Raw genomic sequence first — 24,801 nt, forward strand, 5'->3', positions numbered from 1 at the left:
TGGGAAGGGACCCTAAAGAATCAAGAACACCAGCTGAGCAGTGGTGGCGCGCACCTGTAAGCCCTGCACTCAAGGGGCAGAGGCAGGTGGATCTCAGTGAGTTTGAGGCCAGCCTGATCTACAGAGCAAGTTCCAGGATAGCCAGGGCTACACAGAGAAACCCTGTCTCGAAACAAACAAAAGAATCAGTAACGCTGTATTTCCAGATTGACAGGACCTTTGTGGTACCTCTTGTAGTTGAGGTGTGTCTGTAGATAATTAGTGGCAGCAGTGTTCTTCCTAGTGCCCTTTAACTCCATAGCAAGCTTTGTAAGTGGGTGATGTTGTTCTCCTCAGGAACCCCTGGCAATCCGAAACTAAACAAGTGACAAGTCTAGGGTCACCTGCACAGCTGGGAAGTAACAAAGCTCCAGTGCAGTGACCTGAATAAGGCTGCTGTGCTACAGAGAATGTTCTGGAAGGTCAGAGAGAAGTCAGTGGCCTGACTGTTCAACACTCTCATAGCTCAGGGCTGTGGAATCCACAGCAAGAGGAGTCTGAAAGAGCTAAACCTGAAAGGCTGCCTTCTCCGTGGGGGTCATTGCCCCGTGCATGGCTTGCCGCTAAGCACTTTGCCAGACTTGTTCCTCACAAAAGCTCTGAGGTGACATCTGTTGGCATGCTCAAGATGAGGAGACAGACGGGAAGCCAGACACAAGTCAGCGGGTGTCCGTGCTACAGAGCAGTTGATAAAGACAGCAGTACTCACCAACCATGTTGAACCCGTTATCGGAGAGGCTTCAAGACTAGCCTGAGCTACATAGTAAGACCAATCTAAATAAATAAATAAGGGCTGGAGATGGAGCTCAGTGGGAGAGCACTTACCAAGTAAGTGCGCTCGATGTAGCACTGACAAACTAATTCATTAAATACATATATATAAACCGTGGCTTACAGAACTAATGGTAGAGCATTTGTACTCTTCTTTTTTTTTTTTTTTTCCACACAAGGCTCAAGGGGGAACATTGTCCTAATTTTTAAAATGAGGAAACTGATACTTCCGAACAGTGAGAGAAGCTAGCAAAGTGGCATAGCAGCTAAGGCCACTTGTTGCCAGGCCCAGAGACCTGTTCAGTCCCTGGAACCCACATGGTAGAAGAGAACTGTCTCCAGTGAGTTGTCCTCTGACCTCCACACATGTGCCGATGTGAGTGCGCGCGCGCGCGAGCGCGCTCACACACACACACACACTATAAGGAAGACAAACATTGAACTTCTATCGGCTCCTGCTCATGGAATGGAGTCTGTCTTGGCTGGAAAGGCATGCTGGCTGAAGCAGCCTGGTCCACAGTCCCCACACAGCACTGGCTTCCCATGTGGCACAGACTAGGAACAAGAACGCAGGCCATGAAGAGATGTATAATTCTCAGTCCCCTCCCTAGCGAGCCACTGCCTCTCCTGCCAAGTCCTGGAGCCCTGCCACTCACCAGCTACACAAATGACCCCTGTACCTCCCAAAACCTCACAGGGAAGACTGGTACCTCTAGATATGTTGTCTTAACATTATTTTGTTTATCGTGGGGATGATGTCAAGGACATTACCATCCATTTATGGACTTTCTGAAGCCCTTAGGAGTTTCTTTTAGAAACTAGTGTGATGTGTAAATGCTGGTAAAAATCTAAATAACGTCTGTGGAGTCACGTCTTGAGCAAGGTCAGAGCCCACAGTGCTCTGATCATTGTGGCGCTGTGTAAGGGGTCATGACCCGGACAGAAGCACAGCCGTCTGTACAGTGCCTGCAACTTTTTGGTGGGGGTGGGGTCTTAAATTATTGCAAAATAAAAAGTTACAAACTAAAGCAGATATGACTTCTCAGACAGATGTCCTCCCATCAGGCATACGCCTTTTTTTTTAAAAAAAAAAAAAAAAAACCTCGGTTGTCAGGAATCTCAAAATCAAATTTCACATTCACTCTAGGAAACCATATGGCTTACGCGCATACATTCTTCTGTTTCCCTGGATTCTCCCCCGCCCCCCCCCCATTTTCACGCCGTTTCATTGTACTCCGTTTCCAGTCCTGGGTTGTTGGAATTCAAGGCCTTGCACACATCAGGTGAGAACCCTAAACCGAGCTATGTCTCCAACCCAGCTGTATGTATTTCTTGTGATTAAATACTTAAAATCCTTTGTGGAAAGAAATTTATTAACTAACAAAATATCCTACTGTTTAAAATTTTTTTTTTTTAGTTACACTTTTTTATTTACCGTGGGGTGCAGGGGCGTGCCACAAGACACACACGTAAAGTCAGAAAACAGTGTAGGGGAGTCAGGCCTCTCCTTCCATCATGTAGACCTTGGGGATGGAGCTCAGGCCCTGATCAAACTTGGATCCTTAGTGACTAGCTTTTACCTGCTGAGCCATCTCACTGCCGCTCCCTGCCCCACCCCGACCCCATCCCATGCTAGTTTATGATGCCTTAGGTACTTACCTAGAGCCAGCTGTCCCTCCACCAGTCTTTGTCTTAAGTGTCACTACTGCTTACTAAAAGTGTCCATCCTGGTGAGAAACAGACGGGGCAGAGGGACACTCAGCAGCGTTGGGGGGACTGTGTCCCTCCGATGGGTCCAAGCCCAGACTGGTGGCTCTGATTTCCCTCCGAGGAGAGACCCCAAAAGAAGTTTCACTTTAGGAGGGTTATTTTGTGACGTGTGAGTACCCTGCCGCTCTGTGAGTCAGGCTGTTACCACAGTTTCCTCCACGACAGCAAGTCAGGCAGAGGGCCTCACATAGTCCCTAGGGTATAGGCAACACAGTAAGTTAGGGAATCCAGGCAGGAATGGCTGAAGCAGAAATCACCCAGCAATTCTGAAGATGGATACCACTGATATTGCCTAGAGGAGCCTGGCCTGCTTGCTGCGTTTCAGTTCCGTTATCTGAGATGGGGACACTGTCATCCGTTCCCACCATCTCAATGAACGGGGCCAGCTCCCCTCAAGTACAAAGGAGGGCTGGCTTCAGCAGAGCTCTTGTGATCTGAAGATTGAGAACCAGAAAGCGCATCTGTGTTGTGTGCTGGGATTTCTGTGTGGCCACTGAACTGGGAGGAAGCCTCGGCTGCAGCCAGGCTCCAAGAGTGAGGAGCAGCTGGCTTCTCTGCAGTCTCCTCCTGAAGGCTCCCTGACACCCTTTCCCCACAGATGCCTGCAGCAGCACTTCACAAGTGGCCTGCCCACAGCCAGCGTCATCCTCTGTTTCCACAACGAGGCCTGGCCCATGCTACTGAGAACCGTGCACAGCATCCTGGACACAGCACCTAGGGCCTTGCTGCAGGAAATCATCCTGGTAGATGACCTCAGCCAGCAAGGTAACTGAAATTGGCTTCTGGGTCACTGGGAGGGGCTAGCCATGGGCCAGAAGGGAGGAGGGAAAGCAATGAGGAAGAGTCCTGGGACAGGGAACTCCTAAGAGCGGTTAGACCCGAGAGGCCACTGGCAAGGGTCATCTCAGTCTGATTCTGCTGGGGCTCTTTCCTCAGGCTCTGACCACCCCCCCTCACCCTATTAGCTTTGCCCCAAGATGTAGTGTCTAAAGAAGGTGACTCTTACATGGGTGCTCAATGCCCCCTTGGTGCTGGGCAAACTTGCCTCCTGTCCAGAGGGGAAAACTGAAGACCAAAGATGAGAAAGGACCAGAGCTGAGTCGGGCTACGCGAGGCAGAGCTGGGCCCAGACCCCAGACTAGGATGTGCTCGGATGCTTCGCCTGGCAGGGTGCTCAGGACAAGAGCAGCATAAACAGAAGAAGCAGAGAAGGGCCTGGCGACCTCCAAGCGAGTGGGTCTCAGCCTTTGATTTTCTGAGCTCCCGAGACAGACTTGTTAAAAACCCAGACTGTGGCTGTGGGGTATAAGTGGGAGGCTGTAATCCCAGCTACTGAGGAAGCTGAGGCAGGGGAGTCACAAGTTTGAGAAGGTCAGCCTGTACTACAGATGGAGTTCAAGGCCAGGTTGGACGATTTAATGAGAACTTGTATGAAAAATTGTTTAAATATGAGCTAGACGTGGTGGCACATACCTTTAATCCCAGTACTCTGGAGGCAGTGGCAATCAGATATCTGTGAGTTCAGGGCCAGCCTGGGCTACATATTGAGACTCTGTCTCAAAGAAAATAAATAATGAACTTGCCAAACTGGGTTGGGGGGGGGGAGCCCAAGAAGCCCCAATGCTCCACAAAAAACAAACAAACAAACAAAAAAACAAAAACAAAAAAAAACTGTAACAGAAAAGCTGGGAGCAGGAGAGGTAGTCCTCCCCAGGGGAGAATTTACCAATTGGTTGTTCAATACTTAAGAGCCAGCCCTGAAAACATACATACAAATAACATTATATGTACTCAACAAGTTATATCTTGAAATGGGTAGACAGACAGGCAGGCAGGCAGGCAGACAGACAGACAGACAGACAGGCAGGCAGGCAGGCAGACAGATAGATATGTAAGAATAATTAGTGGTGGAAAAAAAAAAGGCCATGAACTTGAAGGAGAGTGGGAAGGGGTATACGGGAGTGTTTAGGGGGAGAAAAGGAAAGGGAGAAACGTTGTAATTTATAATCTCAAAAAGAAAACAAAGATGCAAACAAAGGGCTGGGCTATGGTTTAGGAGTAGAGCCCACCCCGTGTGGAGCCCTGTTTCCACGGCCAGTGCCCTCACCGATCACCCCAGGGTCTCTACGCCTTGGATGTGCCCAGGTATCTGTAGCTATGATGAGCACTCAGGTGCAGCGATGCTGAGCACCTACATTTGCATGAACCCCTTGGGGATCAAAGCTCTCCACTCTTGCTCAACTCAATGACATTTAGCAGCCCCCCTTTGGTTTCAAGGGAAAGCAGGCGGGCCTGGGCGGAAGGCCGAGCCCTTGCTGAGGTCTGCGCAGCACCTCTCTAATAAGGGAGGGTAGCACGGAGGGGCTGAACCTCTGGTGTGATTTTTGGGGTTCTCCCATATTGAATTTGCCAGCCTGGCCACAGCAGAGGGTCAGAGCAGCTGGAGGCACTGAAATTGTGTGGGGTTCACAGGGCACATTTGGGCAGCGTTTGCTGAGGTTGATGGGGAGGCAGTGGGCTGGGCAAAAAAGTCCCTAAAGACTCTTAGGGTCCCAGCTGAGGCAGAGTCCTCCAGAGAGCAGCCCCGGGTCCCTTCCTGTCAGCTGCTGGGCTGCTTCCGTTCCTGCCGTGAACTCATGCCCTTATTTCCCCCAGCAGTGGATTATGAGCCGAGAGTTCTAAGATGAAACAAACCCTTCCCTTCCCAAGTCGCTTTTGGTCACTATGTTCTACCACAGCAGACACCTAACTGAGACAGGCTGCCTCGCAAGTCCTCAGCTTCAGCCTTTGCTACCCGAGGGCATCTGCATCCTTGCCTGGCAGCTCCGCCACAGCCTTCGCATCTTCCCAAAGCACACAGCTAGAAGCAGCCCTGAGTTCTCCCTCCTTTCCTCAGACTCACACTGCCACTGGGAGGATAACCTCTGAGACAACAAATACCTCAGTGGTGCCCCCAGCTGCCAGAGTTTCACGACCCCTCTGTTCTCAACCCCATTGTCCACTGTCTTAGGCTGGGTTCTGTTGATGAGAGAGCCTGAAGCTGGAATGTAAGGGGAGGTTTTCTTGAGGTGTATACTCTCATCTGGAGATCATTTGCAAAGCTTCTCCTTGTCTGATTTTCCACTCCATCCCTCCAGTTAATAGATGGAACCGTAAGCCATCCCAAACCTTAGAAATGACCACCATTCAATATTACATGGAGGCTCGGAATCCAGTGCTCACGGTGGGCTCTAAGGGAGTGATCTTTGTAACACTCATCACAGTCTTGATTGCTCTAGCATCTGTGACCCCCCCCCCCCCCCCGCCCCATTGACAGGGCCCTGTCAATTCTAGAACAACTGAAGTCTGCTCTCAGTGAATATGTGACCAAGCTGGAGGCCGTGAAGCTGCTCAGGAGCAACAAGAGACTTGGTACCATTGGGGCCCGGATGCTGGGGGCCACCAGGGCCACAGGGGATGTGCTGGTCTTCATGGATGCCCAGTGTGAGTGCCACCCTGGATGGCTGGAGCCCCTCCTCAGCAGAATAGCCGATGACAGGTAATTCGTTCCCCCCTGGGATGTGCACAGCCAGGGGGGAAGCTGCACAGGTGCAGTCACTCTGAGACCAGAGTGCCCACCCACCACTTGAGAAGCACCTTGGTCTCCATTATCCACTGTCTATCCCTTGGGGCTTACTGATGCTTGAGCCTTGTAAGCAATGTGGGGAGTTCCTGTTGGAAGAGAGGCCAGAGGGTTTCCAGCCTTGAGAAGAGCTTCTGTCCACATTCAACTGCAGCCAGTCCCGTCAGGCTGCCCAACAAGGGCTGCACACACCGTGCCTGTCATTGTAACACACCATGGGGGAACAAATTTCTAAACTAGCCTAGACCACAGGTCACCCATGCCCAGGGAGAAGACACTAGGTTACCCCATCACTAGTTTTCTTGACAACTTTCTTTGCTCCTCTGCATTACATACAGGGTAATGGTCTAAGCCAGGCCAATAAGAAAGAAAAATGTGGGAGTTGAGAGGGCCTACTGAAACCCAAAGAATTGCTTTGACCCCTGTCATGCTGCCTTCCCCACTCCCTCCTTCTCATCTCCAACACTTCCTCAGCCTGGCCTAGCAGTCATTTCCCCCAATCCCCAATATGAATATCCTTTTTAGGGAACCTGACCTTGGTAAGGAGCTCACCTAGGAGTGTGGGGAGGGGCCTCCGTCACTCCCCACCCCTGCCACTCAAGCAGGCCTAAGACACAGTAGCACCTCCTGGCTCCCAGCCAGATGGAGCTGTGAGAAACAGACCTCATGGCTCCTATTCTTGCACTCTGTGGTTGGCCTTGTTTGAAGCTGAGGATGATCACACAGAAAGAAAAAAAAAAAAATCCTGAACCAAGACAGATCTCTTTGTCCCAATTCCATGATGAACACCTCTGCCTGCTCTTGGTCCACATCCCAATAAGGAAAGGAGAAGTGTGCTAAGTTTAGCACCACACTGAGCACAAGAAAAGTTCACCAGGCCTTCAAGGAGGCCATCTTTGATTCAGGTCCCTGTGCCAGCTCTCCTAAAATCCTGGAGCCCTTGTCGATCCTAAGTTTTCTGGACCATTCCTTGTCTGATCCCTACCCTGGTGTAACAGAGATCCCTTGGAGATCACTTTGCCCTGCCTCATGGTTTCATGTTGTAGAAGATATTTGGGGACTAAATAATGTTGTTGTCTTGTGCCCGACTCTTCCGAGATGCCCCTCCCTCCCCATTGAGTGGTTCAGGCAGGTGCTCCTGCTTCTGTTTCTTGAGGAGGACAGCTGGGGCTCATAAAAGCGATGCTGTGTACAAAAGGTGTGAAGGACAGGTGTTTGGTCAGGCTGAGTGTAGGTTTTTCTTAGGAACCACTGAAGTCAGTCAGAGAGGATCCTCTCCCGCCCTAGTGCTGAGACATGTTAAACATGTATGTCCTCCTTCGTGTCAGGTTCTCACATAGTGCCATCCCAAAGCGCCATAGTCCTCACTGTAGGCCGAGAGAGAGAGGGAAACAGTAGGACCCCCACAATCCTCCACTGTAACATGTAGTGTCTGATCCCACCCCTTCCTATCTGTCTTCGTCTATCTTACGCCTCCCCCAGAGCCTCTGATCTTGGGGCTTTGCTATCTTTGGGGCCTTCTCCTCACATGCCCACTGCTCTCTGAGATTCCACCATCTTGTTATCCTCCCACTGCCTCTTCATGGCTTTCGCCTCACCCTCTTTCCTCAGGCCCGCTTCTCCAGCTCATCTGGAACCTGAAAGAAACCCCCTCTCCGCCATCTGAGTTCCCTTCCCTGGACACACTGCCCAGTGACACTCTGAGAACTGGGCAAGTCTAGGCTCCCCTTTCCTAGTTTGTGTAGGACTCAGTCCCACCCGCTCTTCTGAGATGCCTGGCACTGTTCACACCGTGCCATGCCACACCACACCATGTTATGTCACGTCACACCACACCACACCACACAACAACGCATCACACAGCACCACATCACACCACAGCTCAGTGAAAGCAAAGCTTCTCTGGCCTAAACATTCTGTCATCAGATGAGGACCCAGTGTCGCCAAAGGAGGAAAAATCTCCAGGAGCTTTCATTACCCAGGTGCAGTGGGAGTATAGAGGGGACAGTGTGGCAACCAGCCAGCTGCTCTGAAAAGACATAGCTTCTGCCACACCTCAGCCAAAGGGTCTGGAATCCTTTATCAGCCCTCGTTCTCTGATCCTGACAATGAACTAGGCCTGGCCCTAGCCATATGGCAACTTTATTTGAATTGTTTATTCCTCACCATCCTTTACTTTCCTCAAATGCACGTGCACGCGCACATGTATGTGTGTGTGTGTGTGAGAGAGAGAGAGAGAGAGAGACAGACAGACAGACAGACAGACAGACAGTGAGACAGTGAGACAGTGAGACAGACAGACAGACAGTGAGACAGACAGACAGACAGTGAGACAGACAGACAGACAGACAGACAGACAGTGAGACAGACAGACAGACAGTGAGACAGTGAGACAGACAGACAGACAGTGAGACAGACAGACAGACGGTGAGACAGACAGACAGACAGTGAGACAGTGAGACAGACAGACAGACAGTGAGACAGACAGACAGACAGAGACAAGTGTGCAATAACCACAGAGGGCAGAGCAGAATGTCAGATCCTCTGGGGTTGAAGTTAAGGCCGCTGTGAGCTGCCTGACATGAGTGTTGGAAACTGAACCTGGATCCTCTGAAAGAGTAGCAAGTGCGCTCTTAATAGCCGAGCCATCTCCAGGCTTGGAGTAAGACATTTTAGTGTCTTATTTTATTTTTAAAAATTATAAAAGTAAATGTGCAGTTTTATGATATGTACAGCATGTGAGGTGTTCTCTGGGGCTGAGGGGTGCACAGTCCCTGTAACTGTACAAAGTAACTCTAGACAAAAAACAAATGGTTTTGGGTGGTCCTGGGATGCTGATGACAACAGCCTACCTATAAATTATCCATGTAGAAGGCCAAGGGTGTCCACCATAGCCAGCTTCCAGCTGCTCTATGCTGTCTGCCCACTCTAATGCCTGACACCGCTAAATAAGAAGGCCTCTAGAAGAAAGGCAGTCTCTAGGAAGAAGCAAAAGACTGTACCATCCCAGGTTATTTCCCACTTATCAGCTGCCCTGGGCCCTGCCTGAGGCACCGCGAGTCCAGATATGGCACAGAGCCATACAACCTGGACTATGAGTTTAATTAAAAGTCATGTCATAAAGCAAAAACAGCCGGGTGGGGTGGTATACGCCTTTAATCCCAGCACTCAGGAGGCAGAGGCAGGAAGATCGTGATGAGTTCGAGGCCAGCCTGGTCTATAAAGTGAGTCCAGGACAGCCAAAGCTACACAGAGAAACCCTGTCTTGAAAAATGAAAAACAAAAGCAGATGAAATTAATTCTAATAATGTATCTTAGTAAGCCAAGTATATCAGTATGTAATCAACACAAAAAATATTAAAAGTTTTTGCATCTTTTCTTTTTCATATTAATTCTTTTAAATCGATAGTCTTACCTGGGACAAAGCAGCTTCAAGGCCAGCAGATGTGAGTGGCCTGCGGCTGCTGCACAGGGCCACACATGACACAGATCTCGTTTCTGCCCCCAGCTAGTGAGTGGCTTCGTTGTTTGACCCTCAGTTCTTTCCAGGAGCCGAGTGGTGTCTCCTGTCATAGATGTGATTGACTGGAAGATGCGTCAGTACTCTGCGTCCAAGGAGCTGCAGCGAGGGGTGTTGGACTGGAAGCTGGATTTCCGATGGGAGCCCCTGGGGGAGCAGGAGCAGAAGGCCCTGCCATCCCCCATCAGCCCTGTCAGGTGAGGCCCTGCCACAGCCTTCCCTTCCCTGAGCTCCTCCACGCTTGGACAGCAAGCCATTTTACCTGTGTCCCAGCTTCCTGATGGCAGGGCCTAGCACATGAGGCGCTTGTGAAAACCACGCAAGCCGAGAGCATAAAACCAAAGCATCCATCAAGCTACAATGCTGCTTACCATTGTGCTATCAATGGAGTCCAGTGAGCTCGTCCAGAAGCCTCCATGGGTGCCCAGGGCGAGAACATGAAAGAACTTGAGCTGATCTTGACCCCAGGTAACACAGAAAATTCCTTGGTCACAGGACCTGGCTCAGCGAAAAGGAAGACTTAGCTGGCTGAATGCTCTCACATTATACATCTCGAGATAGATCCAACTTTGACAGTTGCCACTCCTGTGTTGTTGATTTGATTTTTTTGTTTGTTTTCTCAACAATTCTTTTGAGTAGATTAAAAGAATTTTTCTGATGAAAAAAAAAAAAAAAAACCACTTCAAATTTAGTGTGTAAAACAACAGCTATTCTCTGAGCTCTGTGGGTCATGACCTCTGGAAGATCTCTGCCAGGCTGGCTATCTCTACTTCACTGTGCCCAGGACACAAACCCATTAAACTCCCAATATCGCAATGACATAAATCCAGGGCAGGGAGCTCCTAAACCCAGGGACTTCCCTAATATACTAGTCTGGGTGCCTGGTACAAATCCATAGTCTGCTATTGATAACCACGAATCCAAAGCCCTCTGAAAATCAAGGATGTTATCATAATGCCCCGGGCAGCAGCAGTATCCCTGGACTGACGTGCTGGCAGAGCCTGCTCTGAGAGTAGTTCTGCGCTGACTAAAGAAATATCAGTGCACTTCACAGAGCACCACCAAAGCTGAAAGGCAATGTGTCAGGTATGTGTGGCCCTTTCTAAAATCCAAAAGCTCTGAGCCAGGGGCTGGCGGTGCGTATACCTGTCATCCCATGGGAAGATCATGAGTTCGAGGTCAGCCTGGGCTGCACTGTGAGACCTTGTCTCAAAAAACAAAACAAAGGCAAACGAGCAAACAACAGAGAAAAAGCAACAGCTCTACACATTCCAGAGCAGAATAATGAGCTCAGAACAGCACCGTCTAGTATCTAAAATACCGTGTGTGCAGCACCTGGCACTGTATGCAACCTTTTAGTTTAATTCCCACAGGCTCAGTTGTGAGCTGTTTTTTGGGTTTGGTTTTCCGTTGTTTTGTGAATGGTGATTTTATCCCAATTAAAAGTGAGGAAATCAAACTTGGAGAGGTAACACGCCTCATCAAAACCCCACAGATAATTAAGTAGCTAATCATTGCAATTCTGATTTGCAGCGTTTTTGTATGAATTAGCATTTTTAATACCTTGAAGCTGGTGATCTTATGATCACTTCCTTGCCCATTAGACAGCCTGAAGTCTGAGCCACTTAAATCCAGAAGCACAGCCAGAGTTCGGCTGCATTAACATCTGTTTTGAGTGAAAGAGTCCTTGTGCGAAGGCTCTCTAGCTATGACCTGCTCTATGCAACACTCTTGTTGTTGTTGTTGTTTTGTTGAGACAGGGTTTCACTATGTAGCTCTGGCTGTTCCAGAACTCACTCTGTAGACCAGGCTGGGCTTGAACTCAGAGACCTACCTGCCTCTGCCTCCTGAGTGCTGGGATTAAAGGCGTGCGCCACCACGCCTCATTTGTTGTGGTACCATTTTGAGGACTGCTACTTCAACCCCAACTTCCTTCCTTGGAGTTTCTCATTCTCTGCATGTATAAGCCATGTACATTTCCCCCTCCCCCAGGAGATGGGGGCCTACCTACTTCCAGAATTCCTGTTAGATTCATCTTAACGTTGTGGAGAGAATAGATGACAAGAGAAAAGAAAAGTAGGAGCGGGCGAGAGAAGAAGAGGGAGGAGCTTGCATCTGTTGCTTTTTTCCTCCCTTTGATGAAGGGAGGACCAGTCTGCTTTAGCTCCGGTTTCAGAGGGCTCAGCCTGTCCTGCAGGAAGGCATGACAGCAGGAATGGTGCAGTCAATTCCGCAGGTGCCTGTGGTGGTGGTGGTGGCCTGGTCCCATTGGTCAGGCAGGAAGCTAGGCCAGAGCCAAGGATGAGTGTAGCCTTCAAAGGCCCACTCTAGTAATCTTCTTCTCCCAGCAAGGCCCCACTTCCTGAGGGCTCCAAGCCTTCAGGACAGTACTACAATTTGGGGACAGAGTGTTCAAAACATGAATCCATGGCAGCCATTTCAGACTCAGGCCATAAAAGAGCCTGACTATATAGCTTTTGCTTTGGGCCTGGCAACTGCCTCCCTTGGGGTGTCTTATTTTAACTAAAGTCTTTTTCTCAGACATCTCTCTAAGAGGACTCAAGGGAATCACTGGTCCTTTCTATAGAAAAAGACCTGAGGACAAGATATAAAGGCCCCCCAGTAAGCCTAGTTCCTCTTAATCCTCGGTCTTATTTTTATGTATGTGTCTGTGTGAGGGCATGTTGTGTGTGCAGGTGACATAGGTGGCCAGAAGAAAGACATCAGGTTGCCCAGAGCTGGAGTCACTGGCAGTTGTGAACAGCCTGACATGGGTGCTTGACCAAACTTGGGTCCTCTAAAAGAGAGAGCACTCTTAACCACTGAGCCATCTCTCCAGCCCCCAGCTCTCTTTATAAAATGTCTGAATCTCAAACATTTTTGTTCTGCTCCAGTCTTGTGGTTCCAAACGCTGAGCTTCACCAGAGCCCAGAGTTGGCTGTCCCCCTCACTGGACCTGCCTCTGGGAAGCCCCACTCAGGCCCTGTTTCTATACTTGGGGTCAAACTGCAATCTCTTTTCTGGCTTCTCTGTGCAGGAGCCCTGTGGTACCCCGAGAGGTGATGGCTGTGGACAGACATTACTTCCAAAACACCGGAGCTTATGACCCTCTCCTGTCACTGCAGGGTAGTGAAGATCTTGAGATGTCCTTCAAGGTAGGTCCTATGCCCATGGTGAGCATGGGTGGTATCTCTGGAGCCCTTTATGTAGTCAGCTTGCTTGGTGCAGATGGTCAGGGGGCAGGTGTTGGGAATAAAGTTGTAGGCAACTTTTATAAGATCACTGCAACAAGGTATGTCAAACCTCCCTGCTCCTCTCTCCCCCCAGGCCATGTCTCTTGTAACCTACCTTGGTTTTGCTCTCAGCCTCCTCTGTGAACTTGACTTTCAAAATCCTCATCAGGAGCGGGTGTGCTCTCAGTTATTCACATCTCCGTGCAGTGAACTCAAGAGTTTCTGGTACATTCTATGTTCATGGCACCCTTAGCATCTAGGGCAGTGGTTCTCAACCTGTTGTATTCTGATTCCCTTGGGGGGCAAATGACCTTTTCACAGGGTTGCCTAAGACCATCAGAAAAAATATGATATTTACCTTAACATTCATAATAGCCAAACTTACTCTTATGAAGTAGCAGCAGGATAATGTTATGGTTGGCGGGGGTGGGGGGGGGGTCACCACAGCATGAGGAACTGTATTAAAGGGTCGCAGCATTAGGGAGGTTGAAAACCACTGGTCTTGGGAATCTTTTATGTCACACAACAGCCAAATGTGAAACCACCCTTGGCACTGACTGGTCCCATCCAAACAACTTGGTAGTCTCTTGACTTAGGGCCTGCTGGGCATATCTCAGCCTCTCTGTCCTGGGAGCCATGCTGGACAGCCACTGTCATGTCTTCTAGTCATACCAACTGCCCAAAACCCAACCCAGCAAAGATGTCCACCATCTAACATGGACAGACCAATCTAATGTGGACGTGAGAATTATAGCATCCTCGTGGTTTGCACAATGTCCAAGTTTGCTATTTCTCTGACATAGCAAGTGAAAAATGTCTGCGGTGCCCTTTGAGGTCTCTGAGGTATCTTGGGGCACAGCTGTTTGACAACCCCTTGTCTCCTGTGGTTTTAGTTCTTGAACCATGGCTTGTCCCAGCATTATTCAACTATAATTTCTGTCACCAAGTATAGTATAAAGGCTTCTTGTCCAGTGAGCAGTGGGAAGCTGGGAGAAGCTTCTAGAAGGAATAAAGAAGAGTAATGCGGGGTGTGGTTTCATATATGCTCTCTTTGCAGCAAAAGACAGCACTGGCTTTTAGAAATTTCCTAGCCACTGCAGACATATTTTCCCTAGAAAAGCATTCTCTGGTAGGTGGGTGTGCTGACCCCTGAATTGCTTTGTACACTGACTCTGCACATGTTCCCAGGTGGCATGTTCAGGCAGTTGCATGGGTGTCAGCCATTGCAACTGCCCTCTACCCCTCCCGCCTTGCTGCCCTGCTGCCCACACTCTCAGACCTGGGACCTGCACTCTGAGGATTTGAACTGCTCGCTCTGACTTAGGACTTCCTGGTGCTCTGCCAGCTACACAGACAGAGAGCCACTCACCTTCTCCTTCTGTGACAGGCCTGGCTCTGTGGTGGCTCTGTTGAGATCCTTCCCTGCTCTCGAGTGGGACACATCTACCAAAGCCAAGATACCAGCTCCAGGACTGACCCTGAGGTCATCTTGAGGAACAAGGTCCGCATTGCTGAGACCTGGCTAGGGCCCTTCAAAGAAACCTTCTACAGACACATCCCAGAGGCTTTTACCCTGAGCAAGGTAAGGAAGGGCTGGTAGAGGTCTTTGGCCAACATAAGGTTAACTGCTTCAAGTCAGCCAAGGGGACTCTCTTATATGTGGCTTGAGCTTCCATGCGTTGGCCCTCTGGAGTGACCCTTCTCCTGGTGGGGCTGTCCTTTGTCCCTGCCAGCACCTCCCTGGAGCATCACAGCTGACTTTAGCCTGGAATTCCCAGACTGCTATAGGAAGCTATGAACTGGATGAAACCTTCCACCACAGGTAGGGCCCAAGGGGAGGTAGGCCCAGATAAAGGACGAGCTGCATCTCTGAGGGTCCGTTCATCCTGAGTGGTGACCAAGGGTTAAGGACCACCCAAGACAAAGAACGGATCTGAGTACAAAAATAAATATGAAGAATCAAAAAGCCACAGAAAAGCTGAGAATTTTTAACGCATAATTAAATGTCTCTTGGTTCACTATTGGTCAGTTCCTGTGGACACACACACACACACACACACACACGCATGCACGCACGCACGCACGCACGCACGCACGCACGCACTATCTGCTGTGAGCCACAGGCTGACATTTCACTTGCTACATTCCATGTAGAGTCCCAAAGGACCAGTATGGTCAGGCAACTGCTCCCACTAGTCCCTCACAAGCCCACTGCTGGATAGCATAGGCAAAGGCAGGGTCCTCAGAAAGACACACCCATGCCCAATGCATGCAGGGAAAGTCAGATGAGGGTGAGCCAGGCAGAAGCCCCACCACCCCCTTTTCTTGAGACCCTCAGGATTTTGTTTCTTTTTATCCAGATCCACCCCCTTCCCTACAGGAGATCAGCCCCCAAAACAAGTCTCAAAGCTCCTTGGACTTCTATCTGTTGTCTCTTTAATGGGAGATGACACAAAAAAGTCAATCAGCCCCAAGGTTTAGGTAGCTAGAGTTCCCTCTGGGTCCCCCTGAGTGAGTCCAAGCATTGTCTTTTACACACAGGAGGGACCCCACCACTGCAGCTTCTGGCTTGGGTTTATAGAGAGGAACTAGAGATCAAAGGGCAAGTCTCCTCAGGATCCTAGTTTAATCCTAAATCTAGACACCCCAGAACTATGCTTCAACTATGGCAACAGGGGGCCACTCAGCCACCAGAGGAGGCGCTGGAGGAAGACCCTGAAGCCTCTGAGGGTTGAGCTCAAAATTTTAGATTTTAACCAGTTGACAGTGGGGAGTAGGCACTCTTCTCCAGAGTTCTATAGAGCACCAAAGAGCTGGAACCAACCTCCCTCCCCCCCTTCTCTCCTCTCTCCTCTCTCCTTTCTCCTCTCCCCTTTCCCTTCTACCTTTCTCATAATGGATGTCAAGTTACTATTTTTCTTTGCTTTCAGAGGACCTTTTTTAAAAAATGTCAATACAGATTTCATTTATAAAGAACCCATAAAAAATAAGTAAGTATATCCAGGCTTCTGATGTATCCAGGCCAGCCTTCCACTAGACAAGCTCATTAGAACACAGCATGTTGGATGTAGTCAGCCCATCACAGCACATAAAGTATTTACAGCCTGCTGGGCCCCTCTGAGTCTGACTAAAAATCAGAGACCACCAAGGTGGAACTCTGACATGGATATCGCCTTCCTGCCATCTTGCTTTCTGTCCCTTTCTCATTCCCTTCTCCCTCCTTTCCCACGCACCTTTCTCCACATTTGGTTATTCCAAACCCTTCTTTCTTTAAAAAAAAAAAAATTAGGTATATTTATTTTATTTTACGTGTATCAGTGTTTTGCTTGCATGTACCACATGTGTGACTGGTGCCTGCAGAGGTCAGAAGAGGGCATCAGATCCCCTGGAACTGGAGTTACAGCCGGCTGTGGGCTGTCGTGTGGGTGCTGGGAGTGGAACCCGGATCCTCTGGAAGAGCAGCCCGTGCTCTTAACCTCTGAGCCACCTCTCCAGCCTTCAACCGCTTCTCAAGGCCTCTCTCTCCCAGGAAAGTTATACTAACCTTCTATCTGGGTTTCCTCCTATCTTACCAATGCAGCCTAAAACATTAAACTAGTGTTCATCTTCCCACTGTTGTGTTACAAAGGAGAACATCAAAAAGAGGGACCAATATGGTCTAAATGAATGGCTCATCCATGGAGAAAACTGAGACGCAGGAGAGAGAAAAACCAACTTGCCTCTCCTCACTCCCCACCCTCCAATTTCCCATCTGACTTCACCTCCATTGACTCTGGACCAGCTTTTGCCTCTGTGAGACCCATGTACAACCCAGTACAGAGTCCATCATTCCTTCCCACTCCAGAGGAAAGCCTTTATGGACTGGACAGCATGGTCTTTGTAGGCTAAAGATTTAAGGGTCTGTGAGAAGGAGTTGTGCTGCCTCCGGTCTTGCTGGCTCCACACCTCTCTCCAGAGAAGAAAACTGACTCTCCCTTTTAACCCTCTCTCGCATAGGACCCTTCCTCCTGTTTGCAATCCTGAGACATGTGGTTGCTCTGTCCCAAGGCTGCCACTTCTTCACATCCGCCTCTATTCCCCTCCCCGCCACTGTGTGAATTTGGGGGGCGAAACAAGCTTTCCTGGCCTTACTCCCCATGCCCTTCTCCAACCTGCAGGTTGCAAAGCCAGACTGTACAGAGCGCCTGAAGCTGCAAAGGAGGCTGGGATGCCGGACGTTCCACTGGTTTCTGGCCAATGTCTACCCGGAGCTGTATCCATCTGCGCGTAGGCCCAGATTCTCTGGAAAGGCAAGGCACGGCCTGGGGGTGAGGGTCCCCTTCCACAACAAGGACACTCATCCTTTACACTAGGCAACCAGTTCCAGGCTCAGTAGGGTCCCAGAGGCCTTTGGACTCCCCTTCCCTGCCTCCCTGACAGCCTGAGGAAGGCAGCATGCCTCCCTACGACCCATGCCAAATCCCTTCACGATAAAGAGCGTGACCTGACTCTTTCCCAGAAGCTTGTGTCTTAAGATAAATGGATTTCCCTTGACCCAGCTCTCTGTGACTGAACCACACACACTGCGATAAGGTCTAGAAAGAACAGGAGATTAGAGCCTGCTTCAAGACATCTCCACAGTGGAGGTCAGATTCACATCTCTGTGGATGTCCATTTTCAGCTCCACAACACCGGACTTGGCTTCTGTGCAGACTGCCAAGCAGAAGGGGACATCCTGGGCTGCCCCATGACCTTGGCTCCTTGCAGTAACAACCGGCCGCAACAGGTGGGTGGTGATGCTTCCCAGGATGGATATTATCCTGACTTATAAGTGGGTGCTGTTTCCTAGGGTGCCCTTCAATTCCCTTCAAAGTAGCTCCTTCCCATGGCCCCATGGCCCCATGACCCTTGACCCTTGACAAGCCATGGCCCCCACTGTAATGACTTGTCAGGGTTTTGACCACACCATCCTCACCTTAGACCTGGATCAGCATCCAAGAATGGAGCATCTCAGCTAGAAGGAACGAAGGGACTGCCTATCCAGCCCTTGCCTCTGACACATGAGGAAACTGTGTCTAGAACCAGCAGCCCAGAAATGCCCACCTCAGATCCTCCAGTGTTGAGGAAGGGTCCAAGAGTCAGGGTAGAAAGGAAGTAATGAAGCTAGGGCAAGGGCTAAGGCGCAAGTGGACCCTTTGGCCATTAGGAAGGTAGCTGTGATCATTAGAGTGTGTCTTACTTACTTTGTCATCATAGGAATAAGTGACCAAGGTAACAGAAAGCTGTGCAGTCTGAGGTCCACTTCTCTTCACAACTTGAATAACTTCTCAGTGTAGCTTGCCCCAGATCTGATTCGGTCTGTGATGGGGGTCTTTTGAATTGAACTATCATACTCCAAAGTTGCCTAATAAAAGCAACCATCAGTTATGTGGGAGCCAGGGAGCCTGGGGTGAAAGAAGAAGTGTCTCCATGGGAAATTTTGGGCCCAATCTTACAATGCAAGCCTAGGACGCCTCTGTGGGAAGCTGGTCCTAGCCTAAAGTGCTGGGCGCAGGCTCCAGGCCTGGAGGATACTTAGGGAAGGAGTTGGCTCTGGATCCACTTGGTCTCTCTGTACTTTACCATTCTTTCCTAAAATACCAGTGGGCATTCCTACCAGGCACATTAGTAAGCTTTCACATGAAAAGGCGGCTTATTTGGGGCTTTGTTGTTGTTTGTTTGTTTGTTTGTTTGTTTTGGTGTTTTTGAGACAGAGTTTCTCTGTTGTAGCCTTAGCTGTCCTAGATTCTCTTTGTAGACCAGGTTGGCCTCAAAGTATAGATCTGTCTGCCTCTACCTCCCTGAGTGCTGGCATTAAAGGTGTGTGCCACTGCACCCGGCTGATTTTATTTATTTATTTATTCATTTTAAGCCCACAGTCTCAGGAGGATTTCAGTTTGCTTGGGGAAGACATGGCTTGGTCTACGGTGGCAGGAGTATGAGATGTTTGGCAGCTTGCTCACGTGCTGCAGACTGAGCAGCCGGTAAAGCAAGTCAGCACCAGGGGTGTGTATTGCCTTCAGAGGCTTGCCTCTAGTGAGCTGCTTCCACCAGTCAGGCACTACCCCCAAGGCTCCCCAGCCTTCAGAGCAGGGCTACAAGCCGGGGAGGTGAGTATGGGAAGCATATGGGAGCTACCTCACATTCACACCACAACATTAGACACAAGAGAGGACATAAAGAGCCAAGTGAGGAAGTTACATGTCAGGCTGACAACTGTCCAAGCTTTACAGGTGTCTAGAGCCAGGTCTGAATCAAGTTTCCCTTCCCTGTGCAATCCTGACAGGCTTTTTAACCCATGCAATCCTGACAGGCTTTTTAACATCTGTGGCTCCGTTTCTTTGTTTGCAATAGGAAACGCAGCAGCTCCCTTTCGACAAAGAGAATATTTGTTCTGTGCTTTTTTTTTTTTTTTTTTTTAGTGAGGCCTTATGGAGCCTGCAATATTGGAAAATAAGTAAGCAGGACACACACACCCCAACCCCTTGGGGAAAAACTAAATATATGCTGGATAAAAAGAATATGAAATGCCCCTTTCCATGCACAGGTCATTGAGTTTACAAGAAAGAAAGGGAAATATCCAAGAACTCAAACCCAAGTGGCAGCCGGACAGTGGTGGTGCATGCCTTTAATCCCAGCACTTGGGAGGCAGAAGCAGGTGGATCTCTGTGAGTTGGAGGCCATCTTGGTCTACAAAGCAAATCCAGGATAGTTAAGGCTACACAGGGAAACCCTGTCTCGAAAAACAAAACCAAAAACAAACAAACAAAAAACCAAAAACTCAAGTGGCAACTGAAAACAGCCATTTGTGAGAGCTGGGCTTCCTTGAGAGGTGACTGGGATCAGTGGCCACCAACCTTGAGTGTTCAGGAGTCAGGTTGCAGGCGGGGAGAAGCAAGGACAGACCAGCTTCAGTTCATGAGAGATGACGTTGGAAATGAGACTTCACACTACCCAGCTTTGACCATCACGAGGTATCTGTCCTTGCAAAGCTGAACTAAAAGTATCTCCCTGTGACCAAGAGGAACAACAAGGAAGTTGTCTGCCACCACAGATGGGATTTTGAGTAGGAAAAACATTACTCTCCCTCGAGAATTGCCCACAAGCTTGCTTGAGATATGCTTAGGGTTCAAATTTATGCTAAGTGCGCAGTTTGGGAATTTCAAGCAGGGCAAATTTGCAAATTAGCAGGCCTAGTGCAAATGGAAGATGTTATATCTCTAATTCGATAGTTATTAAGAATTCCAAGACAGTGGCAGCAACGTATAAACTAAATAGCTTGAACCAAAAGCATGAAAGCTTTCTGAGCACAGGGCCCACGAGACAGCACGAGCTGTGTGCCATGATGCTAGTCCTGTCTCAGTTGCACAGTTAATATAAAAACCAGTGCAGACTACATCTGGTATGAACAAACAGAAGGTGGGTTTGCCAAAACATGCCATCCAATTGGTCAGCACAGGTGCCTCCCAGTTTAAACCTCTCTGTAAGGTCCACACAGTGTAGCGCTACAAAACCCGCAGACTCCACGAGCAGCAGGGAAATTAGTCAGGGGCAGGTAAGATGTCCCTAGAAGGAAATCAACCTGGGCCTCAGAGAGATCCCTCACCTGCCCTTCCAGCAGTGTGCACCCATCACTTGCAGCCTTTTAAAGCAGCCGTATAGAGGAAATAGAATACCACAGGGGCATGCCAAAGTGTGGAAATACCAACACGAGAAAGGCCAAGATGCTGGGTCTTCAGAGCCCATGAAGAGCCTTGTTGCTGTCCCTGTAGAATCTGAAAATGGTCCCTAGAACTCGGCTCCTCCAGTGTTCTTTTCTCTCCCCTTGGCTATGCTAACTGCCTGTCCCCTCTACCCCAGAACCTGGAGCACACCAGCAGGAAGGAAATTCGCTTCGGCCGTCCGCAGCACCTGTGCTTCGATGTCAGCCGAGAGCAGGTGATTTTGCAGAACTGCACGGAAGAAGGCCCTGCCATCCATCAACAGCACTGGGACTTCCAGGAGGTAAATAATCCATTTGGGAAATGCCAGCTGATCACCAGGAGCTTCCGATCAGCTGGAATTTCCAGGCGGACTGACCTGGTTAGCATGGCATCCTGGACTCTTCCAAGATGTCAGGTGCTCTCCACAATGCTACGTCTGTTGTTGAGCATGGTGGCTTGACACTGGGGTCTCTGGTCCCTGGCCTCAGGATATAGTCTGATCTGCCCCCACACCATCACAGATTATTAGCTTGAATCACAGGTAGGATGGAGGAACACATTACAGAAACAACCTCCTCAGTGGTGTGGATTTAGGAGTGATGTAAAGCAAAATTTAAAATAAGCAGACATTGATATGTAAATATGAAGCTGTTGAGGATGGAGAGATGGCTTAGTGGCTAAACATGTTTTAAAGTAGTAAAAAAAAAAAATGTCACTGTCATTTTCATTATAATGCACGTTCCACTATGGACATTTCATTGTTTTTGTGAAGTTTTTACTTCTATATTTCCTGTTGACATGTTCTAGATCCTTCTCAGAGGTATAGGGGATTAAAGTATTTAGGTGCATGAGTAGGCCCCAGTACAGAACAGGGCAGAGGTCAGTCTTGCAGCATGTCTGTGGAGTTGACTGTGAGACAAATCCTTGCCACAAAAGAACAATCAGAAGATGGTCCCTGAACCTTAGCCCGACTGTGAGTTCCTCTTGTTCCACTCTGTTGAGGGTCTCTTTAGCCACCATTCCCTCAGTCTCAGCACCATCATCACTGCAACTACAATATGTTTCCATGTAGCTTCCCCCTCTCTGTCCTTTCTGAGTTGAGTTAGGGTACCACTAGACAAATAGATACACACAGTTTCATTTTTCTTTTTATCAAATTCTGAGAGTAAAGAAGACATGGTTAGAGGAACTCTGCACTGGTGAGTCATAGGACTAGGAGAGGAAACTCCCATCACAGAAAACCTAAGCTGAGAGCTGAGTTCCCAACAAGCTGCCAAACCAAGCGATCACACATGGCGCATTTCCAGACATTAAGAAATGAGATGTGAGCCAGGTATAATGGTGCACGCCTTTAATCCCAGCACTCGGGAGGCAGAGGCAAGTGGATCGCTGTGAGTTCGAGGCCAGCCTGGTCTACAAAGTGAGTCCAGAACAGCCAAGGCTACACAGAGAAACCCTCTCTAAAAACAAAAACAAAAATGAGATGTGACAGATTTAGTTCAGTGGCCTAGTGCACTTACCCATTAAATGTAAGGCCCTGGGGCCTGTATGCAAAACTAGTAAGGTGTGTGTGTGTGTGTGTGTGTGTGTGTGTGTGTGCGCGCGCGTGCGTGTGCGTATGAAAGGTATTCTTCAGCTAGAAAAAACAATGAGGCACTATTCTTTTTTTTTTTTTTTTTAATTATTTAGTTGTATTTTATGTGCATTGGTGTGAGGGTGTCAGAACACCTAGAACTGGAGTTATAGACAGTTGTTAACTGCCATGTGGGTGCTGGGAATTGAACCTGGGTCCTTTGGAAGAGCAGACAGGAGGCACTATTCTTGGTGAACTATTTATAAACTTAAAAGCACTCTAAGCAAACCGAACATGTCCCTACAGCTGAGTAGATAAAATGTGGACACACATCCTTCCTAAAGCTCGTCTCTAAGGTACAGTTACTTACCTCCTAGAAGTAACCCCAGGTGATGAAATATTACTGCTCAGCCTTAAAGTGGAAGGAAGTCCTGTCATGCGGTACAACAAGGGTGACTCTTGAGGACATTAGGCTCGATTACATAACATACATACATACACACACACACACACACACACACACACACACACACACACACACACACCCCTATGCACGCATTCACACACGCACACACCCCAAAACTGTATCATTCCACTTCGTGCATGTTATGTAACGCAGTTAAAGTCCTAGATGCGTGAACGGTGGTTACCAGTGGGTGGGGAAGGAAGAACTATCGCTTAATGATAGAGAGGTTTTTTTCACAATAAAAGGTTATGGAAAACTAATACATTTAACATTACTAAAGTTTAATATTGAAAATGCTTTAAAAGTGCTTTGTTTTGGTGGTTTTTTTTTTTTTAACCACAATAAAAAGAAGAAAAGGGAGTGAAGTACTAGTTTTTGCTTCAACATGAATAAATCTGGAAAACTTGCAAAATGAAAGAGGCTAGTTTTAAAGGAGCCATACCTTACAATTCTATGTATCTGAAATGTCTAGAATAACCACAGACGGAGACTAGTGCTCCTCAACGGCTAGAGGGAGGACGGAAGAGCAGACAAGTAGTGGTGCCTTTGGCAGTGACGGAAATATTTTGGAATATACTAAAGACAACTCGTTTGTGCGTTTTAAACAGTCTGTATTTTGGAAAATATAAACAGTAAGAAAATATAACACTGTAGCTGAAGTTGTTTTAATTTTGTAAAGAAATAAAATTCTTCTTTAAAAGAAGGTATTAGGGTAAATATTGAATCTGGTGGGGCTGAGTCATAACTTTCATATGTCTCCTGCGTGTGGCTTGTCTAATTAGACTGGCAGGAGAGCCCAGTCTTGCTCAATACTGCAAGCCAGTGGCCACAATGTCAAATTACAGGATTAGTCATGAATGCCAACAGTGACTCTGACAATACAACAGGAAGACTGGACACACCCCAACCAGAGTTATCCTGACCAGAACTTTCTAACAAATGGCAATACAAGTAATTGGATTTATGACCCCTTAGGTTTGAGTGACATTTAAATTTTAGGGTTATTTAAATTACATTTTCTATTAACTAAAAAGCCTACCATTTCCTTCCAGGCCAGCTCATACCCCTCTGTTAGTCTTTTAATACTCAGTAGAAATCTTAAAAATATCCTTCTTTTCTGACGTTGTCAGGAACTGAGCTCCTCCTTTCTCTTTTCAGGATGGAATGATCATCCACATTCTTTCTGGGAAATGCTTGGACGCCGGGGTTCAGCCAAACAATAAGGATTTGTGCTTGCGACAGTGTGATGGTAAAACCAGCCAGCTGTGGCAGTTCGACCAGGTGCACCCCGTGCCTGAACGATGAGTAACGCCAACAGAGAGCAAAGCGCATGCTCGGCATCACGTTTCTGCTCCGGAGTGTCGCGCGTCAGTCCCTGCGCCTGCGCTTCTGGTGTGGGAGAGGGAAAAAAGTGCCTTAAAAAACAGAAAGTCTTTCCTTGTACTTTTATGTCGTTGACTGTAGGCTATTTTGGTTTTAGTTTTGTTGTTTTGGTTTTGGGTTTTGGAGACAGGGTTTCTCTGGATATCTTTCTCTGTAGACTAGGCTGGCCTGGACTCAAAGACATCTGCCAGCCTCGGCCTCCTGAGTGCTGGGATCAAAGGCATGCACCCACCACTGCCGAGCTATGTTGGCTGCTTTTGTTTATTTTGTTTTTGTTTTTGTTTACAAAGAAAAACAATGGATCTGTTGTCTTCATCCCCAGAAATGACCCTCATGAAGTAGAGCGGAGTCCTCCCCCACCCTCACCCTGCACCGCACCCCAACCTGAGCATAACATTTGCTCTTATTCCTGACTGCGAAAGTGACCCAGGCATAGTCAGACAGCACTTCCAGGAGACATCAAATGCAGAAGATAAATTTCCTAACCTTGTGTAGCCCTTACTCAGACGGTGTTAAGAGTGAGGGGTGTGTAATGGCCTGGCAGTCCCAACCTTTCGATTAGGCCAACTAGCACATATTTTGTGTTCATTCATTGAACCCTGGCTCAATAGGAAGCAGAGGGTACAGAGACAATGGGGTGGGGCTGGGAGGGAGACGGGAGACTCCCCAGCTCTGCTTGGCCCACTGAAGGAAGAATCAGCAG

At 48.5% G+C, this 24,801-nt stretch overlaps 1 protein-coding gene across 1 annotated transcript in view; it reads left to right on the forward strand.

Moving 5' to 3' along the window:
• Galnt15 (polypeptide N-acetylgalactosaminyltransferase 15) overlaps window positions 1-24,053 on the forward strand; it is a 35,048-nt gene extending 10,995 nt beyond the window's left edge. Inside the window, exons 2-10 of the mRNA XM_051141736.1 lie at window positions 3,179-3,345; window positions 5,914-6,118; window positions 9,752-9,919; window positions 12,760-12,877; window positions 14,343-14,537; window positions 17,113-17,244; window positions 17,616-17,720; window positions 20,834-20,977; window positions 23,874-24,053. Coding sequence (XP_050997693.1) covers window positions 3,179-3,345; window positions 5,914-6,118; window positions 9,752-9,919; window positions 12,760-12,877; window positions 14,343-14,537; window positions 17,113-17,244; window positions 17,616-17,720; window positions 20,834-20,977; window positions 23,874-24,020 — 1,381 coding nt within the window. The 3' untranslated portion in view covers window positions 24,021-24,053. The remainder of the gene's footprint in view (window positions 1-3,178; window positions 3,346-5,913; window positions 6,119-9,751; window positions 9,920-12,759; window positions 12,878-14,342; window positions 14,538-17,112; window positions 17,245-17,615; window positions 17,721-20,833; window positions 20,978-23,873) is intronic.
• The last annotated feature ends 748 nt before the right edge of the window (window positions 24,054-24,801 follow it).

The sequence above is a fragment of the Acomys russatus genome, chromosome 3, assembly GCF_903995435.1.
Source record: "Acomys russatus chromosome 3, mAcoRus1.1, whole genome shotgun sequence".
Classification (NCBI taxonomy): domain Eukaryota; kingdom Metazoa; phylum Chordata; class Mammalia; order Rodentia; family Muridae; genus Acomys; species Acomys russatus.